The 12,548-nt window shown below is 38.6% G+C and overlaps 1 protein-coding gene across 2 annotated transcripts in view; it reads left to right on the forward strand.

The window, feature by feature from the left end:
- The window catches only part of LOC116446565 (sodium channel protein type 1 subunit alpha), a 93,187-nt gene that overhangs the window by 34,661 nt on the left and 45,978 nt on the right, over positions 1 to 12,548 (forward strand). For both annotated transcript variants that reach the window (XM_032114629.1, XM_032114630.1), the window contains exons 4-8: positions 538 to 656; positions 5,162 to 5,251; positions 6,049 to 6,177; positions 6,889 to 6,980; positions 7,893 to 8,165. In XM_032114629.1, coding sequence (XP_031970520.1) covers positions 538 to 656; positions 5,162 to 5,251; positions 6,049 to 6,177; positions 6,889 to 6,980; positions 7,893 to 8,165 — 703 coding nt within the window. The remainder of the gene's footprint in view (positions 1 to 537; positions 657 to 5,161; positions 5,252 to 6,048; positions 6,178 to 6,888; positions 6,981 to 7,892; positions 8,166 to 12,548) is intronic.

Genomic DNA, 12,548 nt, shown 5'->3' on the forward strand with positions numbered 1-12,548 from the left:
ATATTCAGTCCTCAGAGACCTACCTAAATATGGCTCTGTGTGTTACTGCTATTTCCCTCACTCCTTAGCAAAAAAACCCAAAAATTATAAACAAATGGATAGTGGATAAATCAGCTTGAAGAAGTATTTCTAGTTAGTAACACTAATATATCATTAAAGTCCACAGGTGAGGTTACCCTGCTTGTGCTATTTCAAACTGGGGGAGTTTTCTGTGGGAAAACATGAATAAAATTAGAATTTCAGTTAATAATTTGTGCATCTTTATTTACAAGGAACACATTAAAAGGAATAATACTTTACTGAGTTTGTTTAATGAGGAAGTAAAACAAAAACATTAATGAATTGAATTAATTAAGTTTTCATATGTCATATTCATCACGTAAGTACTGGAAATAGTTTTTATTTGGAAAATTAGTCATGCTTTTTGTGTATCAACTGTTCAAAAAGTTACAATTTTGGTGATTGCTTACTTGTAACAGTTTTTGAGAATCTGTATGAATAAACACTGATAAAATGTCTTTTCTTTCTCTTTTCCAGACCTTTATAGTATTGAATAAAGGGAAGGCAATCTTCCGATTCAGTGCCACCTCTGCTCTGTACATTTTAACTCCCTTCAACCCTCTTAGAAAAATAGCTATTAAAATTTTGGTACATTCATATCCTTTTTTAGTGGTTGTTCAAAACATTACACACTGAAATTAAGCAAATGTAATTATTTCATCATAAATAAAGGTTCAAGGTTCTTCTGGGGCCATCCTCAAGATCAGCTTTCCAGTCTGCTGCAGCACTGTGCCTGGAAGCCTGGCTTGTGCATGCTGATTCTCACATTCCCAAACCCGCCCATTTGCACCATAAGCCTCTGCCAAATTTAATACATTGCCAGAAAGCATAGGCAGCATTCCTGCAGGCGGTTTGCAAAGCATCTGCACATGCAGATGGTGGACAGATTGGGAGACCATAACTGATGGGATGTGCACAAGGTAAAGTTTTAGACTGACATGGGGGATTGCTGCCTGATAGTCATAACAGGTTGATGGGAATTTCCAGTGGGTGAGGTTTTGGTGCAGTTGTTTTTTTTTTTTTGCAAAACCTCAGGACTGGGAAAAGTAGTCAACAAATTAAAATTTCAGTGTGACAGTAAGACTTTTAACATTGAACAAGTAATCAAAGGCAGAAGCCTTATTATTAGAGAGTGCTGGCAGAATTTTCTAGGTCTTTGGAAAAAGTAAGAAACAAGGCTAATGGTTGCTGGCTCAGAATACCTTTCACTCTAAGCTCCTGGGAAGTTAAAGCAGTGGGAGAAGGGGAAGAAGGTGTCTGGAGAGGAGTCAGGGAGCATTTGGGGACAGTAGCTCAGGGACCTGACAGAGACCTACAGACACAGTGGTGGTGATGGTGATGGTGAAAAAACACAGCCAAATACTGTCAGATTGCAGCCTCCAATGAATGCTCATCCATTCACACGACCCTGGTTTACAATACCTTCCCACACTGCACCCGGCTGAGTTGTGGGTAATGCTTTCCACTGGCATACTGGTTATTGAGTTTGGTCTTGGTTTTAGGTTTCTCCTAATTGTGTTCAAAGAGTATCCAGCTGGTCTTGATGACAGTGTGAACAAAAGAAATTCTAATAGAGAATATGTCATTTCAGTATTTTTCCTTCTATCTATTAACCGATTGTGTAATTTAACTCTATTACAGGAAGAGGTTTTCTTTCTCTATATGGACTGATTTCTTTTTACAATCAGCTAACTATAGCTGTTACAGCTGTGTAACTATTTTTAGATATAGACATAAGATTTTTTTTATCTAAAACATAAGAATAGATGTGCAGGGTCTGTAATTTTCTTTTTTTAAAATTTTTAATATTTTTCATTATAGTACAAACACTGCAAATATTAAAGTGTTTTAACTAAGAATCATTAAATCTGTTTCTTTTTGCAGTTCAAATTTCAGCTGCTTATACAAGGTTACCTACCTGTACAAAAAAGGTTAGGGGTAAAATTATTATTTTTAATAATCCTCTGACTTTTATCAATAAACTCTACTTCCTCCACATTTTGTGGCAGGTGTTTGGCATTTTGGCCTTTGTAACAGAAATGTGCCTTTCAGTGTGAAAGACAAGTGTTAAGCACAATGACACTGGCACATTGGTTGGAAAACCTTCATCTGTCTGTCCTCCAAATTCTCTGAACCTCTGTATAGGGCTCTCTGATCACATGTGCCCAGACATGTGAGCAGATGTTGCTGCCCTGCAGAGAAACAGTGTGTCTCTTTCCAGTACTCACAGAGTTTTCCTGCAATTATTCTCACTGCCAGTACCTACTGTAATACTGGATACAGAAACTGGTGACAGCATGAATTTCTCTCTGCTGACTCATCTCCTAATAGTCTGCTTTTTTTTTTTTTTTTTTCTTTTTCCTCTTTTGTCTGCCTGACTCAAGGTAGAACATGGAACTGAGGGGGCAACACAAGAGTGATGGGAGATGGTCCGGCTTTGGCAGTTAATAAGAAAGAATGAAGAGGTGAGAATAAGTAGTGTTGAACAGTCAAAACCAGGGAGGTGGCCGTGGCTGGAGCTGCAGAGTGTTAAGGAATGTTAGAAAGAACTGGGGAGATGTTCTAGAGAAAATGTGTAAGTACCCCTGTGCAAGGCTCTGGAAGCTGACATTGCAGTGTTCCTCAGTGTGGCCTGACTGCCAGAAGGTATCTGTGAAACCAGTTGGCAATATTTGGGTTTTTTCCAATTGTTTCATCTTCCACCAGTCCACACAGGTGATAAGAGACTTCAGCTGCTCCTGTAATTGATTAGCTGGAGGCTGTGTGGTGCCTCTGCTTGCCTATATGGGAAGAGCATGAAAAAAGCAGTACATTTCCATGAAGAAGTCATGAGAGATCAGAATTTTTTGCCTATGTGTATAGCTAAATTATAGAATGTAAAATAGTAAATTAAGGGAACACTGAGTTGTAAATCAATCACTCAAAATATGGGAGAGGACAGAAGAGATGCACAGACATTGAATGTGTCAGTTATGTTTGAGATTCTCATAAGAGAAATGGTCAGAGTTTATATTTCTAAGTATGTTAGCCCTTACTGAACATCTGCTCCCTTTCAGAGTCAACAGCACTTTGGCCCCACAGCTCCCAGATATGGTAAGTTTTGTACAGAGTGAGCAACGTGCAAGGACCTACCTGTGGCTCTTATTATGAACGGTACCATGACATTGAGCTGGAAGCACACAACACACTGCACAGGGGTGAAACCTCAGCTCTCCTAAGGGCACATTGCACTTCTCTAACTCTGAGAACATCTTTCAGATGACTGAAACTGCAGCCAGGCATCTCCAAGTTGGATTCCAAAATGGATTCTCTATACTTAAAGGAATTTCCCAGTTAAATTAAAGCAGGCTCTTTAGACCTGTCTGTGGACTGTGGTGACAAACACCCTAAGGCATTCTAATAATTTATTCTAAGGCACTGAATGATTTTTGCTCTACAGAGCATGTATGGCAACATGATCTTCAAAACTAGTTAAGTCACTGTTAAGTCACTTATTGAAATATACCACATTATCCAGTGCTGGATCCGGCATTTAGGCAAAGGTCATGCACCTGTCTATGGGAGTCAGGCAGCTAAATCCTTCCCTGTGATTTCAGTGTTTATTGAAAAGGTACGCTTAAGGTTGAATTTTTCAGCTGCTGTAAGCAACGATCTTAATGATGGCACCAATTTTCTGAGAAGTTTAGACCTTGGTGCTACTTCTCTTATTTCTCCTTCACCTAGAGTGAAGGGTTGAGCTTTTGGTTTGGGTTTCGTGGTGGTGGTTGATTGGTTTGGTTTGGTTTTTGTTTCATTTTGGTTTTGTTGATGGTATAAAAATATACCCAAAACAACCAAATGCTATCTCCTTGATTTAAAAAAAAAAAAAAAATTCAGTTCTGGGCTCTCAGGTACAAGTTTAGCTGTAAATAGCTTTCTCTAGTTTAAACTATTTTCTTTGTCAGTTATGGTGATGCAAGTACTTTTAAGGAACACATAATTTAGAGAGATGACTAGAGGAAAAATAAGTTAACCATTCGGTATAAACGTGTAGCAGAGCTTATTTTTTGCTGCCATCATGTGGCCATTCTGAATCAGCTTTTCGTCTAGTTTGGTTACTTCAGTATTTCCAAATGTTTGAATCGAGTTTACTGCCACAGAAAGGGAAGAACTGCGCTGTCTGAAGAGGCAGTGATCTGGTGGGAAAAGAACATCGCATTGAGTGTCATGAAGCCCCAGTGGATTGTCCCACCTCCCATGAACCAGCCCATCTGAGCTGTTAGTCTGGGTTTCATAGTCCTAGAGTGCCTAAATGTTCCTTGCCAGAACTTCAAATAAAAATTCATTTTCATTATAATCGTCACCAGTTTTCTGTGCTTTTCAAGCAATTGACCACACTTATTGAAGCATTTTCAAATTATAACATTGGTAGAAACAAATAAGCTGCTTTTGCTGCTAATGTGTGTTTTGAGAGAGCCCCAAAATAATACTGGAAAACTATTCACATTAAATTGTGAGCTCTCTGTGGATTTCTGTTTCAGTGATTGAAGCATGAATCTGCTAAGCTAGTGTTAGGAAAACATGGAATACACTCACCTCAGCAATTAAAAACAGTATTCTGTGTTTTATTCTGTGTTTTTGACAGACCGGCTGTGCTGGGTGCTGGAGTGGCACTGGCTCAGCTCAGCTCTGACTCCGGGTAAATAGCAAAACCTGTTTTTACCTTGAATATGCTAGCTCTTGGGTTTAGTACCAAGACTGTAGAAGTGAACTAACACTTATTCAGTCATGCCAGGTATGTATGTATACTCTTGCAAGTTATTTTGGTTTTGGCTGTTGCTCAACTCATGTTACCTCCCAGGGTGTGAGGGCCATCTCCCTTCAGTACCAGCTGAAAACAGAACATGAAGACACCAACAAACCAACATCAGAGTGTCAACAAATCAAGACCAATATTAAAGTCTAAGGTACTAAAGTGAAAAATATGAGGTTAGGCAAAGTGTATGCCAATGTTTACCAATGTCTAAAAGTTTTGTGGAAGTGGCAATATTTTGCTGCACTTAAGTCATGACTGGTGTGATATTGTGTGAATAACTCCTGTGTTTTCCTTAACCTTACCTACATTATTCAGCATGCTTATCATGTGCACTATTTTGACCAACTGCGTATTTATGACCATGAGTAACCCTCCAGACTGGACAAAGAATGTAGAGTAAGTTGCACGCTATTTCATTAAGTCTTTGTCTGTTCCTCTAGGAGTTAGCATGCCAGTAACTGCAGTTCAAGATGTACTAGCAGGAGCTATCATGAGGCACTATGACTATTTCCTCTCTAAACTATGTAGAAACATCGAACAATTATTAGAACCTCAGTCTAGTAGAACAGTTGGATAGAAAAACCATGAAAATTGTTTACAGATAGTATTGTACTGAGATTCCACCAGTTTTCTCCATGGTTTAGCACCTCCCCAATGTTTTTAGCCTTCCTTACACCACTGCATTAGTAGCAGAACCATGGGCACCTGTATGCACATCAGCTAAGAGCAGCATAGTAAAAGTATTACTAAAGTGAGAATGAGGATTCAGTACATTCTTGCATCCTTCCCTCTTTAGAGCCAATACCAGGTGTTTTACATGTTAGTGATTCAGACAGTGTCCAGTAACTTATGCTCACATCTTTCTTGCTTAAGAGTGAGGGACCTAGTATGGCATACTTTTAAAATGAATGTCAGCAATAAATTTTAATATGGTATGTATTTGATGGATTTATTTATTTTTATTTATATGCAAGACCAGGACAGCTAAACTTCAACAGTATGTCACAATTAATGCACGTAAATACACAAGTATGTCTGATTCATATTATGCATTTTAGAAAAAATTCCTTATTTACTGTACTTCTTCTCCAGTTGTGAAAAAAACTCCCTTTCATTTGATCTTCAAATTTCTTTCAGAATACCAATGTCAAATGTTGCTACTTCTTTTGATTAAATTTTCCCATATTTTTCAGGTATACATTCACTGGCATTTACACGTTTGAGTCTCTAATAAAAATCATTGCAAGGGGCTTTTGCTTAGAAGATTTTACTTTTCTTCGAGATCCATGGAACTGGCTTGATTTCACTGTCATTACCTTCGCGTAAGTTCTTGTTTTTTGCTATTTCTTGGAAAGAAAAGGGCAAAAAGGGCATGAAATTAGTATCAATACATATCAATTTTGTTAAATGGAAATTCTTTTATGGACTTACTTTTGTCTAAAATAATTTTCACATTCAAAAATGCGTATTTTGATGTAAACATAAATACTGCAGAAGCCATTAGTACAGCTAGTATTAGAGAGGCTAATTTCATGTCCTGCTTTTTTTTTTTTCCTGAGCAGAAAAGGAGCTTCCCTTTGACTTCATTCTCCGAACTTACCAATCTAGTCTAGATAAATTTTAGGCTTTCAAAGTAAAATCAGTGTGATTCACTTCAGAGACATTTAATTTAGCTGAAGGCTCTGAAAGTATATTAATGCAAGGCAAACTGCAGTGAAAGGTAAACCTCTGACTGTTGCTATTTAAGTTTTTGCTAAAAACGCCAAAGTGGTCTTGATGAAAGACCCAAGTAAGTAGCATAAACTTTGCCTAAATTCTGAATAACTGTGATTTAATCCTACAGGTATGTAACAGAATTTGTAAACCTAGGCAATCTTTCAGCTCTTCGAACTTTCAGAGTATTGAGAGCTTTGAAAACTATTTCTGTAATTCCAGGTAAGAAGTAACTGGTGTAAGGTGTTAGGCCCCTCGTACCTCCCAACTGTTCCTTTTTATCCTGTCATTGTGTTTGTGTGTGAACTCCCCTATTACAGATATGTGACAGAGTTTGTGGACCTGGGCAATGTCTCAGCGTTGAGAACATTCAGAGTTCTCCGAGCTTTGAAAACAATATCAGTCATTCCAGGTGAGAGCCAGGTTAAACACTGAGGCTGACTTTAATTCGCTGAAATGGAGTTCATATTTTTTAAATATAAATCTTATTTCTTTCCACAAAAAAAGCAGGAATCAGAAGGTATCAGAATTCACTGAAATCTCTGATTCCTTGCTTTTAAAAATGAGCACTTTCCTTTTGAAATCAGCCTTTGAGTTTAACAGATTCTTGCATGAGACATTGCAGTACACAGCGTGTGTGGTTTGCATCGTATGACGTCAAGCTTTCTTCTCCACATTCAATGAATATTAGTAGCCCTGAAGTTTTCTTACCCATGTGTATCCTACCTACATGATGTTATGTGGTGTTTGTTGTGAATATTGGTGTCTGAAAAATGAAACTGTTTGAAATGTTGACTTACTAAGAAGATGAAGGAATAAGATAATAAAGAATAGCATGGGTGTTGCATGGGGGATTTATTATCTTAAAAAGCTACAATTTTCCAAACCATTTCCAGTTTTATAGCATTAAATTTGAATCCTATTTATTGTTGAACAGGTTTTCTGTCTTCTAAACCTAGTATGTTATAAAACTGATAGTAGTAAAGGTTTGGAGCAAGATGTATTGACAAATGAAAAGAAAGAAGACGTTTATGTGAGATTAATGTACAGCATGAGTAAAAAATAGTTGCTTGTTTTACCATTAAAACAAGTGTTTTGAAATATATGCAACTCATTCCACTCACTGTTTCAAATGGACATTAGTTTCAGCTATTTATTCATTTTCACAAGTGAAAAATCTCTTCACAAAAGTGTTGTTTCACAGACATTACAATCATGTATTTGGGCTTCTGCATGAAATCTGTAACTTTACTGGGAGACACTGCCATATTTGTGCTTTGAAAAAGTTTCCAACAGCAGAATAAAAATTCTTTTCCATTTGCAGGCCTGAAGACTATTGTGGGAGCCCTGATTCAGTCTGTGAAGAAGCTCTCAGATGTGATGATCCTGACTGTGTTTTGTCTGAGTGTATTTGCACTGATAGGGCTGCAGCTGTTCATGGGCAACTTGAGGAATAAATGCCTGCAGTGGCCTCCAGAAAATTTTACTTTGGAAACAAATATTACTTCTCAGCTAAACAGCACCATAGGTGAAAATGGTACATTGGTTAATTCAACAGTGACTCCGTTTGACTGGAAGGGATACATTGAAGATGAAAGTAAGTATTGTCTGCAGAATTCCCACTGAAGTGTTTTGTGGCTGACCCAGTTCTTAGAAGGAAGGAGGGGAAGGGATGATACATTTAGTTACGACAGAAGTGTTTTCTCTCGCATAGGTCTGCTCTAAAGGCCTGCATGGAAGAGGGAACAAGGGGCATGGTCTTGCTACTTGATGTAGTTCTTTTTCTCCACTCTATCTGCCAAATTCGCATCTCCCCTGAGACAGAAAGGACTCCTAAAATTACTTAATAAATATTTTCCATTCTGTTATCCAAAGCAAGATGAGCAGCAGCATTCTATGTCCTTTCTGGCAGATAACAGAGACTTCTGATATGCAGTGAGAAGTCCAGTGATGAGGTCCTCAGTATTTTCACCATCCATTCATTCTTGTGCCTTATTATTATTATTATTATTATTACTGTTACTTTTATTGAGGCAGGTTGAGGTCTAACAGATATTTTCTGCTAAAATTAATGCTTATTGTTCTTATAAACTGCAACACAGGCATCAAAACCAAATTATTCCCTGTCATTAATCACAGTTTCTGAAGTTTTAAGAGACTATTCTTATGTTTTCATGCCCTGTTCTCTCCTCTTTCAATCTTCTTGTATGCTAAACAACACGGGTCATTAACCATTTTCTCCTACAATGTATTTTCTAGATGTTGCTCTCTCATCCAGATCCTTTCTTTTTCATAAGCATGCTTCTTAAAGTGCAGCACCCACATATAGGCATTTCTACTCCACATAGGGAGTACTAATTAGGGAAGAAGTGGTAGCATAGTGACTTGTACTTCTGTTTCATATATCCTATATAGCTTGCTGTTGTTTACAATGGTAGTAATGTTCTGCCTTTTGTCTACCTGCTCCTGAATCAGTTTATTGTTCCAGGCTGAACAACACCTTATTTTTTTTCAAACTATTTCTCCAGCTGTCTGGAACCTTTGAAAATTGAATTTTTTCCTCAAACTCACCACCATCCTTATTGGTGTCATTTCCAAATTTGATAAGTGTTCTTCCATCATCTAGATTAGTTAAAACGTTGAATAGTAGCAACCTCAGACAAATTTCTTCAGACATTGTTTTAATGCATCTTTCCACTTCGATAATTTCCCAAAGTATGAATTTTCAACCAGTTTTGCTGATGCAGAGCAGTCTGGCAAACTGAGAGCAGATAAAGAAATGCATTCCAGTACAGTTAAATGTGAGCGAACAAACCTATGCTCCCTATCCTACAAAGGAATGCTCTCAGTTCATGTTGAGACAGGTTTGCATAGAGACTGTAGGTGATGCCATGCATCATCTCTAACAGTGAAAGTTACTTTTTGGAGTAAATTAAGAACTAAAGAGGAGAGAGAGATAGAAAAGGAAAGGGAAAAGAGATCACAGTGACCAGCTGCAAAGAGAAGTCGAGGGGTCTCCAGGTGAGTCTCCTCACTTGGGTATCCTTTCCAGTGCAGCAGTGACACTTTTCCCATAGCAAATTTGTGACTTTCGTTAGCATCTCCTCAAATTCCCTACAGCTTGCTCCTTCTTACAGTGCTATTAGCACTACTTGGAGTGCCCTTTGATCAGAGTGGGTGCTGCACAGCTGTTGGTTTTTAAGCTTGTACATGCACGTTATTAGGCCATTTAATATAAACCAAAAGCTACAAGCAAAGAGTAGGAAAAATGGGGAGAAAGAGGGGTGAATCTCACACCAGAGACAATTGCTTCCTGTGAGCACCTGCTGTGGCAATAGTGTGTTTGCAAGTGTAATGTCATGAGAATAAAAGCAACACAAAGAACAGCATGAGGACAAAGGAAAAATAGTGCCGCAGAGGCTCTGGAAAACACTGCCCCAGCAGCTTACATGTAAGGCTGCAGGGAAACTGAAAGGCAGGATATAAAAGTACACTTGGAAAGCCCTTAACAATAGGGAGGCTGAGGCACTTAGGGCTCTCTGGGACAGCCAGGACTGACTAATTAAGGCTAAAACTCTGCAGCCAAAAAGCTAAATAATATCCTGTTCACATAAATAAATTATTGACCAGGAAGAAAGAATTACCCCTGTATTTAGCACTACTGCAGCTGCTACTGGAATACTATATAAAGTTCAATTTAGATAGAAAGTTGAAAAAAATGGAGGAAGTTCAAAAAAGAGTAGAATGATTAAAGGGTTGGAAAACACGCTTTATACCAAGATAGACGAGGAGCTCAGCCTACTTAGCATATCAAAGAGAAGGTTTAAGGGGTGATTTGATCACAGTTAAAAAAAAACCCCATGGGGAACAGAATTTTCATCCTAGACATATCTTTGATCTAGCAGGCAGAGATATAACAGGTTCAATAGCTGCAAGTCAAAGCCAGACAAATTTTGAATAGAAGTGAGAGAGCTTCTGACTGTGATCACACAACCAATCAATGACTATGATGGATTTCCATCTGAATTTCTTAAATCAATCTTTTTGTGAAGCTCAATTTACTTGAACATGTGAATTCTTGGAGATCCCATGCTATGGGGTATAACAAAGTCTAAGCAGCCTCCTAATGAAGACCTAGACTTCAAGGCCAAACTTAATTTCCTGACTTTTAAACAAAGAATTTATAAACTCAAGTTCTGATTTCAGTTGACTTAAAGAAGACCTGAAGCACCCTGAAAACAAAGATCAATTGAGTTAGTTCCGGGAAGTATTTTACTGAGTGGCTACATGAACCCTTGGTATATTTACAGGATTTCATACGTATTATGAAATTTATAATGAAATTACAAGTCTTATTATGAACTTAATAACGTTGTCCTTGCTTACCAGCAGTTGCTAAGAGAAAAATTATCTTCTCACAGCTTCCTGCTCTCTTTTTGCATGTGGGCAGGCAGACAGGATACAAAAACCAGCTGCTTCACAGGGCAGTAAGAAGTGCTCTACCTCCAGCTCAGAGCAGTGCAATGGCAGTGTCTTTTTTAGGAATTATGGAAGTTATTATGCCATTAGTTGTGTATACTATGCAGAAAAAGGCATATAAGCCCTAATTTTACCATTGAGCTCATTTTTGGAGACACCATTGTGAGAGGGTCTTCATGCAAGCTTTCCTGGCATTAACGAGTCAAGCACTCTTTTTTTTCCCCCCCTTTTTCTTTTTCAAAGATAAGAATTCTGATAAACTTAGTTCCAGATAAGATGAGGTTTATCTTAACAAGCTTTCCACAAGCAATTTTTTTCTGAGAAAAAGCATCTCACAATCTATTTTGTGAAATAAAAATTATTCTCTGTGCTTCTCATGTTACACCCTATGCTTACTCAAACAGCTTTAATCTTGCTTGAAGTAAAGCACTCACCTACCAGGGAGATTTTCCCACTTCCCAATCAATTAAAGAGGAGCCAAACATACATCATTGGTGTAGAAAGGGATTTTTCACATTAGTTTGGTAAAACACAATTCAAAGTTTTGCATCTAGATAGGGGCACATGCTTATACTGCTCAGCTTGTGTGTTATAAAAATTTTCCTATCATGATAATATTTTGAGCACTTGCCCAAGTGTATCAGTGCACTCAGAGAAAGCCTGTGTGGCTCTTGTTTCCGTGTAGCTGGCAAGTACAGCACCCTTGCAGGGCACATCTTGTCTGAGGCACAGAACCTGAATGCAGACCCGTTGTAGCAGTTCAGCTCAGCTGGTGCAGTGCTGATTAGGACTGACTGCTCCATGTAAACTATATCAAAGTGGGTTTGCTTTCTTCCCAACCAGCTGTTATGTTCCAACATGTTTTAATCATGATTAGCTGACTGAATGCAGAATAAGATTTGCTTCCTAAGGGTCAGCTGTGGCCAGCATCCTGTCAGCTTTCTGTTTACAGCTGTGTTTCAGCACACAGCAGCTCTGCAATGCACACCAGCTCAGAGTGACAGCAGCCACACACAGGGCTGTGCGCTTCACACAGCACAGGAGATTGTTCCCTCTGAGATGCAGATAGATCATTAGACAGTGAAAATGAGTCCTTCACAGAGTGTCAGAACAAGGTCTCATTTTTCCCAGTGGTGAATTTTGCTCACAGGATGGAGCTGACCCAGGTACTGTGTCCCTTCTTGCTGAGCCAGCAGCTTGTGACACCTCCTCAGACTCAGAATTCATCAGTGTCTGTAGCAACCTGGCTTGGGCAGCACAGGCAAAGTCAAGTTTAAACTCGCACTCATTTTCAAATGAGATTTTAAGGGAATCTAACAGGACAGTTCAATGGAAAAGAAATCCGACGTGGGGTTCAAATCTTCTCAGGAAGCAAACAAGGTACCACCTTAATTCTGAAGCTCCTACGCTTCTTAAGTATTGGAGCTAAGGAGGTGCTCAGGGGAGCACCACCATGTCCCCGCCCTGTCCTTACAGACAGCCTGAGCAATGCTTTTGGATC

The sequence above is a fragment of the Corvus moneduloides genome, chromosome 7 (genome assembly GCF_009650955.1).
Source record: "Corvus moneduloides isolate bCorMon1 chromosome 7, bCorMon1.pri, whole genome shotgun sequence".
NCBI classification, from domain to species: domain Eukaryota; kingdom Metazoa; phylum Chordata; class Aves; order Passeriformes; family Corvidae; genus Corvus; species Corvus moneduloides.